General features: G+C 52.7%; 3 protein-coding genes across 4 annotated transcripts; 1 reads left to right on the top strand and 2 right to left on the bottom strand.

Annotated features, from left to right (window-relative positions):
• Positions 1–166: 166 nt before the first annotated feature.
• Positions 167–8993, bottom strand: YJEFN3 (YjeF N-terminal domain containing 3). Its single transcript, XM_090290068.1, has 6 exons — positions 8926–8993; positions 4517–4625; positions 2683–2793; positions 2331–2444; positions 2093–2252; positions 167–429 (listed from the first exon to the last, which is right to left on the bottom strand). Exons 1-6 carry the CDS (start codon positions 8982–8984, stop codon positions 224–226), a joined length of 759 nt encoding a protein of 252 aa, XP_090146194.1. The 5' UTR covers positions 8985–8993; the 3' UTR covers positions 167–223.
• A 544-nt stretch (positions 8994–9537) lies between these two features.
• Positions 9538–18048, bottom strand: NDUFA13 (NADH:ubiquinone oxidoreductase subunit A13). 2 transcript variants are annotated; one of them, XM_090290066.1, is made up of 5 exons: positions 17917–18048; positions 11670–11748; positions 10354–10425; positions 9896–9965; positions 9538–9722 (listed from the first exon to the last, which is right to left on the bottom strand). In XM_090290066.1, the coding sequence occupies exons 1-5, from the start codon at positions 18008–18010 to the stop codon at positions 9603–9605; spliced, it is 435 nt and encodes a 144-aa protein (XP_090146192.1). In that variant the 5' UTR covers positions 18011–18048; the 3' UTR covers positions 9538–9602. The 2 variants fall into 2 exon arrangements, with proteins under 2 accessions (XP_090146192.1, XP_090146193.1); XM_090290067.1 differs by lacking the exon at positions 10354–10425.
• A 685-nt stretch (positions 18049–18733) lies between these two features.
• On the top strand, positions 18734–19659 carry TSSK6 (testis specific serine kinase 6). The gene has a single exon (XM_090289005.1). It carries the CDS (start codon positions 18795–18797, stop codon positions 19614–19616), a length of 822 nt encoding a protein of 273 aa, XP_090145131.1. The 5' UTR covers positions 18734–18794; the 3' UTR covers positions 19617–19659.
• Positions 19660–20084: the final 425 nt, after the last annotated feature.

Genomic DNA, 20084 nt, shown 5'->3' with positions numbered 1-20084 from the left:
CCATAGAGCAAGCTGGAAGTCCCTGAATCTACCCTTTACGGAAGTCATCGGGAAGTCCTAATCTGCGTCTGCCCTCCATCCCTCCCATCTTGGGCCGCCTGGGGACAGGTGGGAAGTCCCTACCCGAGTCTGCCCACCCGCGACACACAGAGGAGACGAGGCCAGGAAGCAGTGCGACGTCTGTTTATTAGCCCGCGTCCAAGCCGCGTGGGTGCGGTGGCGGTCACAGCGCCGCCACGCAGTCGGTGCCCGTGTACCCTGGCAGACGCAGAGCGAACTTTCGGCGCACGTCGTCGGGCACGAACCTGCCGGCCACGAAGTGGTGGCGCCCAGAGAAACGGCCAGCGCAGCGCTTGGGCGCTGCCAGTGAGACTAGCACGTCGGGCCGCAGCCCGTCCTCCGAGTCGCCGCCAGTCTCCGCATCCCAGCCTGAAGGGGGGGGGGGGGCATCAGGAGCTGAAAAGAGTGCTCACTCTCAGACGAAAGACCTGCACCCCACCGCCCACTTCCCCTTCCCCATTAGACCCAGCCTCTGATCTCAGACAGTGAGTCTCGGTCACACCCGCCTCGCTGTAGAACTGAGCCTCCACCCTCAGACCAGTCTCTTCCCTTCCCTGGAGGTGTTTTTCCCTTCCCCTCAGACCAGAGCCCTCATACTTTTCTGCCCCTCCCCCCACCTGCTACCCAATCTTCCTCCTCCATCTGATTCAGCCTCTACCTGCAGGCTACATCATTTCTACAAGCTGCCCTTTCCCAGTCAGACCCATGACTCTGGGGGTGGCTATCCCCATGCCTCCCTCCCTGTCAATCCTGAGCTTCCCCACTTAGACTAGAACCTCTATGCACCCAGACTTCTGGGCCAGCCTCCTCTCTCTGACCGAGCCTGACTCAGAGGACAGACCTGCCTCCATCCTCAGGCAAGTCCCCCTATATGACCTGTCTTCTTGCCCCCAGTTCTTGCCTCTGACAGTAAGTGCCCCCCTCCCCACCCAACTTGAGCATCCATCCTCCTTTCTCTAATACTCTGTCCCGTGATATGACATCCCTGCCTTCACCCTCAGGCTAGATCTTGCCTTTTCACAGGACGCACCACCTCACTCACTGGGTCATAGCTTCTGCGCCCTCTCAAATGACCCTCACCTTCTGATGAGGCACCTTGCCTTCTCTCCTGCCTGTCTGGAACTGGAACCACTAAGTAAAAGCCTCCTCCTGGCACACCCTCGCCCCCCCCCCCCCCAGGAACACACCTGTGCCTTTGCCTCCCCTCTCCTCCCCACAGGTGTGCACCACCTGAGCTCTAAGGGTCCCTATGAGACTTGCAGCCAGGGGAGAAATGGAGCCAGGGGAGAAATGGGCAGTGACAGCTCGTCCTGGGCCACCCCACTGAGTCTGCCTTCAAGGCCCCCTTTCCTCTGACTTAGTGAGTAAATAGCAGCCCCACTTCAGCTCCGTTCTCTCCTACAACATTCCTAGAGAGTCAAAGCAGCCTCACCTAGGCTCTCTCCTTTTGCTTCTTCTTCCTAATTCCCTCTTTGTTTCACTTTCCCCAGCTTTAATCAATGTACTCTCGAAATAAAAATAAATAAATAAGTAAAAGCCTCCACCCTCATACCAGACAGCCCACCTCCTCAGAGCCATCCCCTACCCATAACCCTGCTCTTCAGCACCCTGCTGAGATGGCCCTGAGGTCTTACAAGCCAGGGGATGTCCCTCTGAATCCAGCCACCCTCTGTGGAGGGTCCGGCTAGCCAGCGGCTGTTTGTTCCATCTGCCCATGGCCTAATGGCTCCAACAGGCATGGGGCAGTGGCCAGGACAGGCGAGGCCTTTGCCCAGTGAGCTCACGTCTGCCCTGGTGACTGGGCCAGGGCAGGCAGCAGGCATGCTGCACTGGGTGTGGTGGGCAGGGGATGAAGGGTCACCTGGGCAACAGCCTCGGACTCCTCATCTGAAGGATGGATGTGACCCTCTGCCACACCCAGAGAGCATGCTGGGGAAACTGAGGCTCAGAGTGGGCAGAGAAGTCGGGATAACAGCCACTGGAGCACATGGGGCCCCACAGGTCTCTCAGGCCCTGACACGCCCCCCTCCACCTGGCATGCCTGAGGGAATGTCCAGGCTCACGAGGGGGATGGACAGCAGCTTGAGTGTAGCCAGCGCACGTGTGCAGGGGCCCCCGACCTCACGGGGCTCCACGCCAGGGCCCAGCACAGCATCCACCACCAGCCCGTAGGCGTCGTTGATGAGCTGGACCTGGGAGGGCAGGCAGGGTAAGGGACAGCCTTGGGGAACCATCCCCCATCTGCCCCTCAGCCACTGAGGAATGCTGACCTCCGTGGGCAGATAGGACAGGAAGGGGATGTCCATCTTCTCACACTGGGTGGTCAGGTCCCGGTGCAGGGGATCCAGTGAGCGTGTGGGGTAGAAGATGGTCGGTTCATACTCCTGGGAGGGGGAACAGGAAGGGGTCAGTGTGGAGGCTGCCCAAGCTCCTACCTAGCCCTGCCAAGCCTCCAGACCTGGAACCAGGCAGCAGACCCTATGTGGGGCAAGCACCGGGAATATTCTGTAAATTGTCCAGCCTCAATGTTCCTCTGAGACACTACAAAGAGGAGGAAGCGACTTCCACAGGGACAGGGTAGGGGGGTAACCCTCAGAAGCCAAGGGGGTCCTTGCTACTCACAAAAACGTGCAGGTGCCGGGCACAGACCAGCCCCACCGCCCCATTCTGTTCCGGGCCACACACAACCAGCACCGTCCTCTGCTTCCGGGAGGGAGCAGGCAAGGGGAACACCTGTAGAGGGCACAAGGAAGGCAAAGGCATGGTCCTTGGAATTCCTCTTTGCTCAGGTTGGGGAACTGAGGTTCCAGGCTGAGGAAGGGATGGGGCTTGGGCTTGTAGGCAATAGAATAGAACAAAAGGTGGGGCCTTATGGGTGAAGGGTGGGGCCTTTTAGTGCCTCAGTTTACTCCTTGGAGATGCAGAATCCTTGCTTCAGTCTCTGCCAAGACAGAACAGGAAAGCATGCCTCCTGCACCATCAGAGCCTGGACTGTGGTTTGTTTATTCTAGGGCTGAGTTGCAGACATTCTTCCACCTTTTTCCACTGCAGTGGCTGCCCCTCCCCTGCCCATTTTCCAGGCCTCAGGCATCCCAGGGGCCCCAAAGTTGGTGGGGGGAGATATTTTTCCAACCTGCTATGCCTTGTCTCTCTCCTCCGTCCCTCTCCATTGGCCTCTGTCTTCACCTCCCTCTCTGTACCTCTCAGACTCTCTGTGTCTCTCCATATCTGTCTCTCTCCATCTAGTCTGTCTTTGTCTCTGTCTCAGTCTACATCTCTCTGTGGGCCTGTGCATCTGTATTTCCTCTCTCTTTAAGACAGGAGTTAAGCATGATGGTGTTCTAGTCTCTGCGTATCCTGACTCTGCACGTCTCTTCGCTCAGCCCTCTCTCCTCTCCCAGACTCCTTTTACCTCTATTAAATAGAAATGACAATGTCTCTGACAAGCCCTTGGGGCCTCTCCCTGGCTTCACAGGGCCCAGCCTACTCTAACCTCCAACCACAAGGAGAGAAAGTTTTTGTATTTTTGAGTCTCCTCCCTCCCTGAGGTCTCAGTGGGTCCTGACTGACCCTGACCATGCCTGTGACCCACCACACCACATCCAAAGTCATGGAGGGTGACACTGGCTGACTGGGACCAAAGGGCTTCCAGTTGGACTTGGGGCTTTCAGGGCAAAAATTGGACAGTTGGTCACCAAGGGCCAGGCAAGGGTTTACTACACTGGCTAAGATTTTCACTATATCTTTCTCCTTTGAGCACCTCACTCAGGATATGTTTCGTTTGGAAATAAGAACATTTAAGTAAAAAAAAAAAAAAATTGAGTCCATGTAAAAAAATATTGAAGTTTTTAAAAAGTATACAGTGGTAATAAGAAAAGGAAGAAGGGGAGGAAGAGGAGAAGAAGAATTACATGCTGGAGTCCTGACTCTATTGGGCACTTTTCTAAGGAGTTTATGTTTATTAACTGGTGTCAGTTTATTACCCTTGTTCAGAGGTAACATGGGGCAAAGCACTGGATCATAATGTCGTTGTTGCTAATATTCTCTAGTCCCTTGCAGACACCTCATAGGTGGGGTTTGGCAGAGAACCAGACACAGTCATGCTTCTCACCCCCTGAGACCCTGCTCAGGCCCCTCCCCACCTCTGAGCCTCAGTTTCCCCACCTGTGGCACTGGGTTATTTGGGGGTGCCCCAGAACTATCCCTGCAGCTGCCTCAGTCTCTGCTCTGGGTGCACTGACACCCTGGGTCTTGGGTTGCTGACTGGCCTGGCCCAGTGATGAGCCTCTCTGGGCCTCAGTTTCCCCATCTGAGTGATAGGCTGGGGTGGCCCCAAAGAGGAGCTTCTTGAGGACTGGACCATCCTGGCCACGGGGGTCATGCATATAGATAGGCCTTGGCTCTGGTGGGCTGGCCATCTAGCTGGGGTCAAGGTCAAGGGTCAGGGGTTAGGTACCTTGGTCACAGCCACGGCACTAGCATGGCCACATAACTCCACCAACTGCTGCCGCCCAAAGCGATAATCTTCCAGCAGCTCCCGCTCCAGAGCAGCCGCCTCCTCCATACTGAGGGACAGAGTGGGAAGAGATGCTTAGAGATACAGCAAGATGGAGACAGAGTCTCAGACGGGGTCAGAAATGTTCCGAGCCAGTCTCTGACGCTACTCCCCAACTTGTGTTCCCCACCCCATGCCCGCTTGATTGAATGGAACCTGGCAGGCAGCTGGAGGTTTGAGCCGAAGGCTGAGGCGCGATCGCCCTCTGGTGGTCGAGGAAGCACGAGGTGGCGCTAGTTGGTTCCTCCGTTCTTCCAAAGTGGAAGACCCAGCCCCACTCAGAGGCCCTCAGCCCCCAAGGCGGGAGGAACTCAAGAAGGAGAAATGAAGCGTGAAGGACTTTGAAGGGAGGGCGATGGGTGGATTTCAGCTAGAGGAAACCACTGATTGAGCTGACTGAACTAGGGGTGCCTGGGGGAGGTACGTGAAGGCTGCAGAGGCATTTGATAGCTCATTAAGGGAAGTGGATGTGACCCCTCCTCAAAGACAGTGGTAAAACTCAAATAATTGTGCCTAGAGACGTGGGGCCAACTCGCCTGAGGTGAAGCTCTGCTATGGAGTCAATTCACTGGAGTGACTGGTGTCCATTTCATCTTCCTGAGCCTTGCTTCCTCCTTTGCAAAAGCCAAGGCAGGATGGCCTAGATGATTTTTGAGGGCCAGTTCAAAATGCAAATGTGGGGTCCCTTGTTCAAAAATTAATAATTCCATGGTGATGGCAGAGTGTTAAACGAAGTGTTGGGCCCTTCTAACATCAGGAACCAAACTGGCCCTGACTGAGGGCCTTCCAAGGGGCCTGGGCTTGGTAGCCACAGAGGGAGAGCTGACTTTGAAGATCAGAAGGTGTTCCTCACTCCAGAATCAAAGGTTGAGCAACTGGGAAGTGTCTATGGTCTGATGGCAGCTTCCCCTAGGCAGAACTCCTTCCTGCTACAGAGCAGCATCTAGTCCCTGCTCAGCAGACCCTAGAGAGGGTTATAATAACAATAACAATAACAATAATAATTATTATTATAGAACCAGACCCAGAGAATTGGAAGAACATCTGACAACTCAGAGAAGCCAAGTGGCTTGCCCAGGGTCATGCAAGAAGTGAGTGGGAAAACTGAGACTTCTACCCTTGGTGTCTGTCTCCAGAGCTGTTAGGTAGGAAAAATAGTAAACCAACACAGGGAGGAGGAGGGAGACATGTCTCACTCACTCACTCAACAGTCCTGAGCCTGGTCCGATAATATTTCCAGGTGTTCCAACATCAAAAGAAACACCATGCTAACATGGGATGAGGGAGCCCTTGAAATTTTGTATGCATCATTTCCACTATCTGGGAAAGAAAGCCTTGAAACTGAGTATTCATCCCAAGGCCTGGAAGAGGAGGGGGGTTCGCAGTGCCCAAAGAAAAAGCCCATAAACCAACTTTGGTCAATTGCCTGCCCCTGGTCACTATCTGTTTTATGAGTCCCTAATGCTTACAGAAAAAGCCCATAAATAACTCTGGGTAACTGCCCCAACTTTAATTAACTGCCTCCTGTCACATATCTGAACTAATAGAGTCTGGAACAAGATAAGGATTTGGGCTACAGACACCTACACATACCTAAGTTTGGGTAGTCACATCCCCCCAGGGAAGCTGGCACCACCTCTACCTGTCAGTCAATATGTAACGTCTTCACTCCTATCCTGCCAACTATATAAGTCCTAAGAACAAAGGACCTGATGCTCTTGCCACCCCTGCTCTTGCCTCTTGCGGCCTTTACCTTGCCCTGCCCTGAACCTATGCCTTTCACCCCCATCTCGGCAAGGGCCATTCTCTTCCATGAGAACGTATTACTAATAAACCCTGCTTGCACCCTAACAGATTCGCTGATCTGCAATTCTTTTTCTAAAAAAATAATTTACTTATTTACTTGTTTATTCATTTATTTATTTTTAGAGAGAGGAAAAAGGAGAAAGAGAGGGAGAGAAGCATCACTGTGTGGTTGCCTCTCACTCGTGCCCCCAACTGGGGACCTGATGTGCAACCTAGTCATGTGCCCTGACTGGGAATCGAACCAGTGACACTTGGCTCGCAGGTCGATGCTCAATCCACTGAGCCACAGTAGCCAGGGTTTTGATCTGTAATTCTTTACTGTGTCAGCAAGAACCAAGTTTCTCCCATTACAGAGCCACAGACGGAGTGTGAACAAAGCAGCAGAGGAAGATCAACAGATGGCAGAGGTTTGTTGGGATAAATCCTAGATTCTCTCCTTTGATTCTGTGAGCAGGAAACCACAACCTTCCAGCCAATTTTACAGCATGATCAAGCCAAGCAGCAGGAGGGGCAGAAGTGGGGAATGAGAACTGCTGTGGGATGGGGAGTCAGGGAGGGCTTCCTGGAGGCACTGGCCTGGAGAACTATGGGAGGTAATCCAGGTAACAAGAACATCAAGGGCCAAGGACTCATGGTGTAAGTGAGCTTGGCAGATACAAGGGACAGAAGGGAGTCCAGTGTGGCTGGAGCAATGATAGAGACTGAGAAACTGGTTCAGGAACATACTTTGGGGGCCCACACAATGGGGGAGATGAGGGCTGAGGGCAGGGAGGCCACATACCCTGAGACCCCAGTAGCCAGTCATATTCGACCCTCAGCTTGTCTTCAGCCAATGTCAGATGCGGTTGAAGTACCAGGTGGGGAAAGGAGGTCATGGTAGGGCCAAAGGAAGACACCCCCACCAATTCCCCGCCCTAGGCCAGGCAGGCCAGCCCAGCTCCTGGGAAGGGTGTTCCAGAATGGGTTTATTTTTCTACCTTCATCTTGTGACAGCTTTGGCTACAGCCCCCACAGGAGGGCAGGGATGGGGAGGTAAGATGAGAAGGGTGGAAGGACCGTCCATTCCTCCTGTTCCTCCTCTTTCCCAAAACTTTGCTGTCTTGTCACTACTTGGAACCATTATCTTCCTGCCTAATTGGCCATTGGAGTGATAGTGGGGACTCCATGGGAAAAGGGTGGTCCAGGCTAGGACCCTAGGGTGGTGGCTATGGGTAGGGTATGAGTGGGAACTAGGGCAGAGCCTTTGTGGACTGGGGGTGGAGGGGTGGCCCAGTTATGAGAGTGCCTCTCGCTTCCCCCAGCCTATGCACCAGATGAGAAAGGCTGCGAGGCCTGGAATATGCCCACCAGCCCCAGAAGGGCTGAGGTGACCTGGTTCCAAAGGGCACTGAGTCTGACACATCCAAAATGCTTCCAGGAAGCCAAAAAGTTGGATGCCCATGCCAGACCCTCCCTGTGATCTCAGCTCTAGCTACTTCTCTCTATCCACACCACCCTCGTGCCTCTTCCAGCCAGCCCGCCATTACTTCCCACCTGGCTGCCTACAGCAGTCTCATGTCCCCACAAACTCCACAACCCCAGCCATGGGGGCTTTGAAAATTTGAACACCAGGTTACATCACCCCATCGCAAACGGTCTTTGAATATCCAGAGAATATTCAAATCCCTCACGCCTAGTGCTCCCCATGTTTCCAACCTCATTGCCTCCTCCCCCTTCTTCACTGTTAACACTTCCACTCATCCCACAGAGCCCCATCACTCTTCAACTGGCATTTGAGGTGCCCCATGGTCCCCTATGCCAGATGAACATTCATCTCCCTGTGCCTAGGATGTGCTGGGTGTTTAGGCTGAATCTGGGTATCAGTCAAAATCTGGACATCAGACAATATCAGCCCTAAGAAGAGGAGTTGATTGGACAGTGTGCAGAAGTGGTCAGACAAGGGACTGTGGAACAAATCTGGTTTATCATGAGGTCCACAGCTCTGCTTGAGGTCCCATGTCACACAGGATGACTCAGAACAAGGTGTGAGACAGCCATAGCTGCCAGCTCCAGACACCTAGCAAGTGGCCCATGTGTTCAAAAATTGCCCTAGCCCCGGCTCAGGCAGTGGTTTCTTTCCCCAGGCCTATTTCCTTCTCTGGACCATGGGAGGTGTGAGGATTTGAGGAGCTGAGTCTAAATGTTCAGATGGAGGAGGAGGCCTAGGGGCTCCAGGGTCCCTGGGAGATGGAAAGGGGAGATGGGCCCTGGTCGGGGGTAAGGGGTGATGGGGGGGTGAGGAGCAGTGCTGATGACTAATTCATGGGGCCGGGGGGTCTGCTGCTGATGCAGTTTACCTGGCAATGCAGCTGCTGACGCAGCGGCAGGCACTCTCCAGTGAAACGCGGCCTCGGATTCACCATACCCCCTTTCAGCCATGCTCCTTTTCCAGTACCCCTCCCAGCTATGCCCCGGGCTACACCCTGGCCATGGGGTCCAGGACGGGCGGCCCTACCCCAGCTGACCTGAGGAAACGCCGCTCCTCGGGTGCCTCCTCAGAGTCCCGGCCGGCAGTTGCGCTCATAGCTCAAATAAGCCTCTGCTTGCAGCGCGGATAGTCTGCGACACCGCCTTTTAAGCTACTCCAGAGCAGGCCCCGCCCCCTCCCACCCGGCCAATCAGCAGGCGCCGCCCGCGGCCATTGGTCAGTGGTTGCAGGTGGAGTTAACCCTTTTGTGCTAGGAGCTGAGCTGTAAGGATCGCAGGGATGCCCCCACTGGCAGGGAAACGAAGCCTGGAGGGGAAGAGGTGGGTTGTGATGGCTTGATCACCCCTGCTATGGGATCCTGGCCTGGGAGTAAGGGCACACACCTCTGCCACGCCACTCTGCTCCTCTGCACAGCTCTATCCATCCCTGTGCTCTGGTGAAGTCTGGAGAGGTGGATGGCAGTCAAGCAGGATTTCAACAGAGGTAAGACAGTCAAGGTACGTTTGGGAATACAGGCTGGTGGTAGGCCCAGGGGCAACCTCTGGGTGTTTCCTGTCAAATTCCCAGGTCCAATCCCTGAGTCCCCACATCACGTGTGACCCAGTGGCGCTCCCCCTCCCCAAGTCACTCAGTCCCTGGGACACAGGAAGACGGGTTTCCAGAGCATTTATTCTCTTCCTGGGGAGAGTGGGTCCAGTGGCCAAGGGGCAGACCCTATGTGTACCAGATGAAGCCATAGGTAGCGTTGATAATCTCCTCATTCGTGCGCAGTCCAAACAGCTCACCTGCTATGGGGGTCACCCAGCGCGTTGTGTGGAACATAGACTCGCCCACCTGCGAGGAAAGCAAGTATAGGTGGGGGTGCTGGCTACTCTGTCAGATAGAAGCTGCTGCTTTCCTCTCCTCACACCCAGCACCCACTACTCCTCTCAGCCCTAGGTTTTCTGTGGGAGGCCACACTTCTGCAGTGGCCTAGACTCCTGCCCTCCTCCCTGCAGGGCACCCACCTTCCAGTTGGGCACATCCTTCATGATGATGGCCTCCTCTTCCAGGTTTTCCCGAAGCATCTGCAGGACCCTGCCAAGGAAGGAGTGGGAGGTGGGGACAGGCCTGAGAACCCCAAGAGATGCCTGCATAATGCACCGGCTAGACCCCTCCCTATTCTATCCCCCCATCATCTCCTGTCACTTACAACCCTGCATACACTGACCTCTCCTCTTTCTTTCCTTTCCTCTCTCCCTGGTAAACTCTTTCTATCATTCTGCTCCAGCCCCCTCTTGCAGGAAGCCTTCTGGTTCTCCCCCTTGGGTCTCTACTTTGTCCAGGGCCCTCTCCAAGGGTGACAGCAGTACATGTGTGCAAAAGTGTAGCTGCCAGTCCCCATGTGCATTTTGGCTGTGTCCCCACACCGCAAGCTGAGGAACTCAGGCCTGTGACCTCCTGACCCTGGTCCTGGTGGCCCCACCTCCGGTCGCTTTCTGCCTGTAACAGTGGCATCAGTGCAATTCGGGCCTCAAAGTCCTCGATCTGCAGGCGCCTGTGAAACCCCAAAAAGAACACTTGGATGAGACTACTGTGAGCAGCAGCTGGGGGGTGGAGGGCGGGGTGCAGATGATGGGGTCCCTGGGTACTCAGGGTGATGCATGGGAAGGTGGCTGAGGAAGAGGCAAGCAGCGGGACAGAGCTTGGGCAGTGAGCCCAAAATGGGGACCCAGGTGGCACAGGCATTGATCCACAAGACTGCTGGCTTCACATTTTCTTTTCAATTAAAACTTTTTTTTTAATCCTAAAAATAGCCCAGGCCTGTGACTGCAGTGAAGGAGGAGGAGTGTTCATTATGGGGATATAAGCCTTACAAAACCACATCCCTTTCATCTCAAAATAACCTTAGGGTGTGAGCACTGGGCAGGCAGTTTCTTTCTTCTGCCTGCTCTTCAGCGTCTTCCAAGCCACCAGCCTTGTCTGTGCTGGGGGGCGGTTGGGGGTGGTGAGGAGAGCAGAGCTGTGTTGTGGCCCAGGGAGTGGCCTCTGGCCTTGTCCTCGTATCACCAAGAATTTTAAAGAGGCACAGAAAAGGGGTAGATGAACTTCAACCCCTCTGCTGCTCCATGCCCCAGGCTGCTGACTCCACCACAGCCACACACTGTGGTCACTACTCTGTCCCTTGAGAGGCTTGGCCTGGTCTTGCCTGTCCAATGCAGGGGCCCTAGCATCCAGCATCCACCACATGCTCCTGAGTTCACTCAACAATGTGGAGTGCTCTCCACAAGCTGGGCCTTCACTAGCACTGTGCCCAGAGACCCCTGGCCTCGTGAGACAAGGTAGAGGGGCCCAGACAGTCAGGGGCCAATGAGAAGGAGCCACCTGGCAGGGCATTGGGAGAGCTCAGAGGTGTACAGAGTCTGAACTGAGGCCATCAGCAGGACTTGTTCCCTCAGGCTCCATGTGGCTGGCATGGCCACTGTCTTGCATGATCTGCTTTCTAAGCCCTTATGTAGTCATTGCCTGGTTACCATGGACAAAAGCCTGCTAGGGGAACGTATTCCTGGGATACTCCTCCAATAGGCTATCCTAACCCAGACCCTCAAGTCCCCACAGTGGCAGAGGCTGAAGGGGTGTCTGGCAACACTTGGAGGCAAGCTGCTTGCTTACTAATCAGTCATCGAGGTTAAGATCTGGCAATGGAATTGCTGGGTCCCCAAGGCCTGGAGGATTGACGAGGGGCCCCAATGTACACCAAGTCCATAGACATGTGCCCACCTGCAACTGCACAAGGCCTACCTGCGTTCGCGATTCCACTTCATCATGCTCCAGTACCCAAAGAGCAAGGTCCCAATGCCCACGGCGAACATGCTGTAGCCTGTGGGGAGAGGAGCGCCGGCTCAGCATCTGCATGCGAAACAGGCCACCCTTGTCATTTCTTCTCAAGAAGCAAAACTCACTTGTACAGGTAACCCCAGAAATATACAGACGATGGGAGAAGGTGAAAGCCCCCTCCTGACCCCTTCCCAGAGATGGCTCACATTTCTTCAGACTATTTTTTTGTCTCTGTGGAATGCCCACCAGCCCCCTTCCTTGGACGCCCCCTCTTCCACAGCTGCAGACCACTCTCTATCACGATTGTCCACTTTGCAGGCCTCAGCTTCTCTCTCAGAGGCAAGGCTGTTGCAGTTGCATCACCTTTGCCCCCAAGCTTGGGTTTCTGGAAGGTACAAGTTGGGCAGAGACTGCAGGAGGGCTCAAGGGTCTAGATGTTTATGGTTCAGTGGCTCTGGCACCACAATAGTCTAGAAGATTGTCTGGTTCCCAGTCAGCCAGCCAGTCCCCTCAAAGAAGGTCAGTGTTCATGGCTGAGTTCCAACTCCATGGTGGCTCCTGGCTGCCTGGGCCACCTCCTTGCATGCTGCCCACAGGGGGCAGGCAATGCCCTTCAGGGGCTGCCACCAACCCCTGGTCTCCTGAGGTGCTGCTAGTCCCATCCCAGACCCCGCAGGACATGATGCAATGAATATTTACTGAGCTCCAGCGGGCATCCACTATAATCCTGACTGACAGTTTGTGGGCCCGCTGGGGTCCTCAGGGAGGTCCAGACACCTGGGGCCTAGCTGCTGGAGCTGGCTGGCCCTGCACCCCCTCTCCTCTTTCAAGCAGGGTCTCTTCACTGGCCAGGCCTTGAGGTTGCTGTGACAAGTGAACGAACTCAGCCAGGTCAAGCTCCAGTTGCTATCCAGTAAAAAATGTATGATGCCACTCCCTGGGCCTCATGGGGAGACAAAGTGGAGGCTCTTTCTTCTTCAGCTCAGCTCTGCCACAAGGCTCATTGGGCACCTCCACTGGACCTGGAGATAAATGAGAAACTGGCTCCTATTTTCCCCCTTGGTTCAACTGTTAAAACCACCAGCTCAGTCCCTGAAAGTGTGGCTCAGTTGGTTGGGTGTCATCCTGCAAAGCCAAAGGTCGCCAGTTCAATTCCGTCAGGGAACACGCCTGGGTTGTGGGCTCAGTCCCAAGTCAGGGCATGTATGAGAGGCAACCAATTGATGTTTCTCCCTCAGGAGAAAGAGGAGGAGAGAAACATCAATGCATGCACGAAGGATACATCAATTGGTTGTCTCTCACACACCCTCACTGGGGACCTGGCCTGCAAGCCAGGCATGTGCCCTGGCCAGGAATTAAACTGGCAACCTTTTGGTTCACAGGCCAATGCTTGATCCACTGAGCCACACCAGCCAGGGCTAAAATCTTAAAAAATGAACACACAGGTCAGTGAGGGCAACCTGGTTCCTGCACTGAGAGCTTGCAGAGAGGTAGGACCTCTCCTGATGCACCCAGTGGTTGGCTGCTTGTGTAGGGCATTTCATCAGAACTGCTTCATTCTTCTTAATAGCTGAGGAGAAGCCCAGGAGCCTCCCCTTCTGACTCCACGACAGGGGACAAACCTAGGCTGTCTTTGTGAAAATCCTTTGCCATCAAACCAGGCACCCAAGTGTGTGCCCATCTGTAAGATAAATTCCAGGACTAAGGCAGCCTTTATGATGATGCAGTTCTAACTCATTTCTTCCTCATTCAGGCTACAAGGCCCAGATCCCAGGCCCTGGGTGGGAGATGTCTGTGTCCCTGGAGCTGCCAGTATGGTGGGGGAGTTCGAGTGGCATGCCCAAAAGGGTGTGCGGACCATGGGTAAAAAAGACCTAAATAAATGAAAATGCATTCTGTGTTCATGGATCAGAACTTAATTTAACATTTTGTACAGATGGCAGCACTCTCCAAAATGAGGTAGTCAATACAGTCCCCTTCAGAATTCCAACCCATCCCCTTCCGTCTCACAGAAATTGACAAGCATATCGTGAAATGCATACGGAAATTCAAGGGACCAGAATAGCTAAAACAATTTTGAAAAAAGAACAAAATAGGACTCACACTACACAATTTCAAAACTTATCACACAGCTGTGTGTACAGGACAGCGTGGCACTGGCATAAGGACAGACATGTACATCGATGGAACAGAGCTGAGAGTCCAGAAATAAACCCTTATATTTATGGTCAATTGAATTTATACAAGGGTGCCAAGAAATTCAATGGGGGAAAGAACAGTCTTTTCAGCAAATTGGACAACTAGATAGCCACATGCAAAAGAATAATTTCTCTTTTCTACTCCCATTCACAAAAATTAACTCAAAATGGATTAAATACCTCAGCGTAAAAGCTAAAACTAAAACTCTTAGGAGTCAGTCTTGGTGACCTTGTATGAGGCAATTGTTTCTTAGATATGACACCAGAAGCACAAGAGACAAAAGAAAAGATAGGTGAACTGGACTTCACTGAAATTAGTGGCTTAGTAGATTGGGTGTCATTCTGCAAAGTGAGAAGTCACTGGTTCAATTCCTGGTCAGGGCACATGCCTGGGTTGCAGGTTCAGTCCCCGGTCAGGGCGCATATGAGGCAACCGATCAATGTTTCTCACATCAATGTTTTTCTCCCTCTTCTTCACCCTCTCTTCCCTTCTCTCTAAAAATAAATAAACATCGGCCTGCAAACCAAGTGTCGCCGGTTCAATTCCCAGTTCAGGGCACATTACTAGGTTGCACGTCAGGTCCCCAGTTGGGGGCGCGTGAGAGGCAACCACATAGTGATGTATCTCTCCCTCTCTCTCCTTTCCCCTTGCTAAATAAATAAATAAATAAATAATTGTTTAAACAAATATGTAAAATCTTTAAAAAAAAAACAAAAAACTTTTGTGCTGCACATGATACCATCAACGACATGAAAAGACAACCCATAGAATGGGAGAAAGTATTTACACACTGTATATCTGATAAGAGAATGGTACACAAAATATATAAATAACTATTAAAATTCAATGATAACAAGATGAACAACCCAATTTAAAAATGTGTTAATAATCTGAACAAACATTTCTCCAAAGAAGCTATACAAATGGCCAATAAACATTAAGAAAAGATTCTCAAGACTATTAGTCACCAAGGAAGGGCAAATTAAAACCATAATGAGATATCACCTCATACCCATGAGATTAGTGAGACTCAAAAAAAAAAAAATAATTGATGTTGTCCAGATGTGAAGAAATTTGAACTCCCATATGCTATAGGTGAGAACGTGAAACAGTATAGCCAATCTGGAAACTGGTTTGGCAATTTCTCAAAATGTTAAATGTGGAGTTACCATGACCCAGCAGTTACATTCCTAGGTGAAATTTCATCTAAGAGAAATGAAACATATACCACAGACACTTCTACATGCATATTCAGAGCAGGACTGTTCACAACAGGGGAAAGGTAGAAACACCTCAACTATCCATCAAGTGGGAAATGTCCATCCATACAAGATTATTATTCTGCCATAAAAAGGATGAAGCACTGATGCTACATGAACATTAGAAACACCATGCTGAAAGAAACCAGACACAGAAAAACATACTGTGAATGATTCCATTTATATAAAATGTCCAGAAGAAACAAATCCATAGAGATTGAACGCAGATTAGTGGTTGTCAGCAGCTGGGGGGAGAATGGGGAATGATAACTAATGGGTACGGGGTTTCTTTTTGGGGTGATGAGTGTTGTAAATTTAGATGATGGTGATGGTTGCACAATTGCAAATGTACTAACCATCAATGATTTGTACACACAAAATGGATGAAATGTATGGTATCAACGCTCAATAAAAATGTTAAAGACACAAGGAAAAAAGGGGCCACACAGTGGGCACAGAAGGAAGTGGAGAGAGGAGCTGGGTACGAGAGATGAGATGTGGGGGTAGCAAGTCACTTTGGGAGCAGCGTGGATTTAAGGCAACCTGAGCCAGATTGACAAGTTCTGGGATGCTGACGGTGAGTGGTCCAGGGAGAGATGAAGGCAGTTGGTGCCTGGCTTGGGGCCACAGTGCCATGACAAGAGCAGGGGAGAATAAGATAGGGAGGGGACTGCTGCAGACCATAGGTAAAGAGGCAAGACTGGAAGATCGTCAGAAAGATAGAAGATGAAGGTAGGGTGCAGGATAGAGCACAGGGCCTTTGCACTTGTTGTTCCCTCCACCCAGGGAACTAACTCCTCAGAGAGTTCCCTCAGGCCCACCCTGGCTGAAGCAGGCCCTGATTAGCCTGGGCCCCACCACTTGCTACAGTGGAATTCTGGCGTGATATGGCAGTGAACTCCTTGAGACAGGGCTCACAGCCATGAGCACACTGAACTAGTTAATGAACGAATACAGGTTCATAAACAAAGACCACACCACCAGAAGGGGTATCTTCCTCACACCTCTGCAGCCAAGAAAATACTAGGGTGGGTTTGTATGTGCTACAATGAAATTGGTGTAAAAGGATGCAATTAGGACACCCAACTACAGGCAATGCACTTAGGGCCCATGGGAGGCACAGCTGTGACATGAACAGGAAGAAGACCAGTATAAAGGGTCCGTTCGTGACTTTAAAGAAAGAAAAAAAAGAAAAAAAGATGCTGACTGGGGAGAACCCAAGGGCTAAACTCCTTTTGTAGCCTGGTCTGGGTACAGGTCATACAGGTGCATATATGTAAACAGATCTTGTGCGTCACATCTGAGGGATGCACTAGTCTGGGTGTTGTATTATACTGCCAAAAAAAAAAAGAGAGAGAGAGACTTAGATCACATTAGATTCCTTCAATCTGCTCCAAGATGAGTTGAGTGCTCATATGGTGCTAAATCTAGTCTGTAACCTGTTTTTGTATGGTCCTTGGGGTAACAACACTTAGATCTGTAAACAGCTGTAAAAAAAAGTAGCAGCTGGGGCAATCTGGCCAGTAAAGCATAAAATATTTATCTGGCCCTTTAAAAAAAAGTTTGCCTCCCTGACTGGTGTGGCTCAGTTTGTTGGGTGTTGTCCTGCAAAGTAAAAGGTTGCCAGTTTGATTCCCAGTTAGGGTACATGTCTGGGTTACGGATTCCGGGAGGACCAGAGGCAGCCAATTGATGTTTCTCTCCCACTCTTTCTCCCTCCCGTTTCCTCTCTTAAAAAAAAAAAAAAAAAAAAAAAAAGGATGCAACCTGTTCTGGGATACAAAAAAGCCAAGAAGAGGGAGAGAAGTTGTGTTTTCACTAAACATTAACTTTTCTATCTGAATCATGAGTTTTTTATTTTTACCATGTCCATGATTTTTTTTTTTTTTTTTTTAAATTAAGGCATAGCTCTGGCTGGTGTGGTTCAGTGGATTGAGTGCTGGCCTGCAAACCCAAGGGTCACCTATTCGCAACACATGCCTGTGTTGCAGGCCGGGTCCCAGGTTGGGGAACCTGAGCCGCAACCACAAATTAATGTTTCAGTCCCTCTATTTCTTCCTCCCTTCCCCCATCTCTAAAAATAAATAAATAAAATAAATTAAGGCACAATTTGCATAATATGCAGATTTTAAATGTAAAGTTTAATGATTTATAGCACATTTTGCATTTCTTTGTTAATCCTGGGTGTGCTGTATGGGCGCCTTTTATTTCCTCTCTTAATTCTCCTGTGACGAACCCAATAACAAATTTTAAAGTTACTTAAAACATTTGAAAAAATTAATAATACATATTCCTGGGATATCCTGCAGGTGGGGACCACCAGCGTGCAACCACCATACAGGACAGCTTTTAAATTCCTTCGGTGTTTCGGGTTTTGGTTCCCGCTTTGCTATGGGTGGCCCTAGCTGGGAAGGTCGCAACCTGTCTCGGGCCTCAGTTTTCCCACCTGTAAAATGGAAGCGTGGAACTGGGCTAGGGACGCGGACTATACTAATCTCAGTTTAACCTACTGTGAAGTGAGAATAATTAACAGGACCGGCCTCTGAGCTGTTACGATGAGAAATTAAAAGACTTAGTAATTACTCGACAAAGTGCAGCACTTATCGTTACACGGACGCTATCTGGGATCCTCAGACTCCGCCTCTCATCACACCGCAGGTAGACTGAGGCCTGGTTAGCCTCCCCGGCGCCCCACCCCCGCTGCGGCACCCAAAAGTCCCAGACCCTGACACTAGGCACAGACTGACACTGACCCGACAGTCCCCGACGTGGAAGGTTCCGTTTGTAGTCGATGGGGCCGTAACCCCCCGGCGGGGGCATGTCCTGCTTCACCTTCGAGGACGCCATGTTCGCAGCGCCTTATACTTCCGGTCGTGGGCGGAAGTGACGTACAGCAGCCGCTGCCACAATGAATGTTGGCGGAAGCTGTCGCGTAGCTCTTGGGCGCCGCCAGGGAACTCAGGGGTCTGGTGTGGCAACCCCAGGAGAGCTCAGGCTGCGACGCCCGACCGCGGACAAAGAATCCTTACTTTTTCTTATCCCAGATCGGGCGTGGTGGCTCAGTCAGTGTGGGCAGCTGGAGCCCGTCGGGTCACCCGGGTCCTTGCATCAAAGGACCTCTCATTCACCTTCCCTCTGGGGAGATGTGCAGGGCAGTCAAGCTCCTGGTAGCCGGGTCACCGAGCTAAGCCCCTTTACCCGTTTCCTCCCCCTCCGGGCTTATGCGGGCTGGGTACAAATTGGGAGGGCGGCTGTTCCTCATATTTGTACTGGCGAGGAGCCACTCAACCGTAAGCACGGATTCACTCCTCTGTGGTGGTCGGGAGGCCTTCCTTGTTAGTACCCTTTCATCGGAAACTGGACCATTCAGAGCGATTATTAGTCACAAAGCCCTAGGGCCTGGGGGGGGGGGGGGCCTCCTTCCCTAGGCAGGTGACGACCGCGGTCACTTCACAAGGCAGAAATTGTTACCTGGGCAATAAAGGTCACCGCAGCGGAGGAGGCCAGGGAGTGGGCTCATGGGGGTGCGGGGGTGCAGGTGCCAAGCACCATGGGTTAGGCCCGAGATCGGAGTCCGGCCGCACCCCCGACAGCAGCTGCCTCCTGCTCCCCGCGCGCCTCAGGCGCCACCATGTCGGGCGACAAACTCCTGAGCGAGCTCGGCTATAAGCTGGGCCGCACGATAGGTGAGGGAAGTTACTCCAAGGTGAAGGTGGCCACGTCCAAGAAGTACAAGGGCACGGTGGCCATCAAGGTGGTGGACCGGCGGCGCGCACCGCCTGACTTCGTCAACAAGTTCCTGCCGCGCGAGCTGTCCATCCTTCGAGGTGTGCGGCATCCGCACATTGTGCAAGTCTTCGAGTTCATCGAGGTGTGCAACGGGAAGCTGTACATTGTGATGGAAGCAGCCGCCACCGACCTGCTGCAGGCTGTGCAGCGCAACGGGCGAATCCCCGGGGGGCAGGCGCGCGACCTCTTTGCACAGATAGCAGGCGCAGTACGCTACCTGCACGACCACCACCTGGTGCACCGCGACCTCAAGTGCGAAAACGTGCTGCTGAGCCCTGACGAGCGCCGAGTCAAGCTCACCGACTTCGGTTTCGGCCGCCAGGCACACGGCTACCCTGATCTGAGCACCACCTACTGCGGCTCGGCAGCCTACGCATCACCAGAGGTTCTCCTGGGCATCCCCTATGACCCCAAGAAGTACGACGTGTGGAGCCTAGGCGTCGTGCTCTACGTCATGGTCACCGGGTGCATGCCCTTCGACGACTCAGACATTGCGGGCCTGCCCCGGCGCCAGAAGCGCGGGGTCCTCTACCCCAACGGCCTCGAGCTGTCTGAGCGCTGCAAGGCCCTAATCACGGAATTGCTGCAGTTCAGCCCATCAGCCAGACCCTCGGCGGGTCAGGTAGCGCGCAACGGCTGGCTGCGCGCTGGGGACTCTGGCTAAAAGCCGTGGCTCCGCCGCTATGCCCACCTCCCACAGCACTACGCAAGCACCACGCACGCTGGAGAGGCGAGTTTCCAAAGTCCTGCGAAGCCGTGGTGCGCCCATGCGCATGCGCCCTTTCCCTTTTCCCCTTTCCCTTCTCCTTCCTCGACCGCGGAGCCGTGGTCGCCCCCGTTTTGAATCTAGTTCCTCCTGCACGAATCGCAGAGCAGGAGGGCGCATGAGCATCCTCGATTCCCGCAAGAAGGCCCCGGGAGGGGACCGGACCAGGCCATGCGGAAGCATCGCGCCTGCGCGGTATGAGCGATGGTTGTGCGACCGGAGGAGCCTGTCTTGAGCAGCTCCCGTCGAGGGCACGTGCGCGAAGTGCGCTGGTTCTCAGCTTGCGGCGCCCTCTGGACGCCACCTCGGTTGTAACTTGCAATAAACTCGCTCTACCTCGCACCTGGCTCTAGCGATGGCCCCCTT

This window comes from Furipterus horrens, unplaced genomic scaffold (assembly GCF_987537825.1).
Source record: "Furipterus horrens unplaced genomic scaffold, mFurHor1.1.pri manual_scaffold_10, whole genome shotgun sequence".
NCBI classification, from domain to species: domain Eukaryota; kingdom Metazoa; phylum Chordata; class Mammalia; order Chiroptera; family Furipteridae; genus Furipterus; species Furipterus horrens.
This window is presented reverse-complemented; position numbering and strand designations above follow the sequence as displayed.

Coding starts and splice junctions, on each gene's coding strand:
- YJEFN3 (XM_090290068.1), bottom strand. CDS start 8,984: ATGAGCGCAACTGCCGGCCGGGACTCTGAGGAGGCACCCGAGGAGCGG. Junction 2,253..2,330: donor TGTCCTATCTGCCCACGGAG/GTCAGCATTCCT, acceptor CTGCCCTCCCAG/GTCCAGCTCATCAACGACGC. Junction 430..2,092: donor CATTCCCTCAGGCATGCCAG/GTGGAGGGGGGC, acceptor CCCCCCCTTCAG/GCTGGGATGCGGAGACTGGC.
- NDUFA13 (XM_090290066.1), bottom strand. CDS start 18,010: ATGGCGTCCTCGAAGGTGAAGCAGGACATGCCCCCGCCGGGGGGTTAC. Junction 11,749..17,916: donor TCCACGTCGGGGACTGTCGG/GTCAGTGTCAGT, acceptor CTCTCCCCACAG/GCTACAGCATGTTCGCCGTG. Junction 10,426..11,669: donor AAGTGGAATCGCGAACGCAG/GTAGGCCTTGTG, acceptor GGGGTTTCACAG/GCGCCTGCAGATCGAGGACT.
- TSSK6 (XM_090289005.1), top strand. CDS start 18,795: ATGTCGGGCGACAAACTCCTGAGCGAGCTCGGCTATAAGCTGGGCCGC.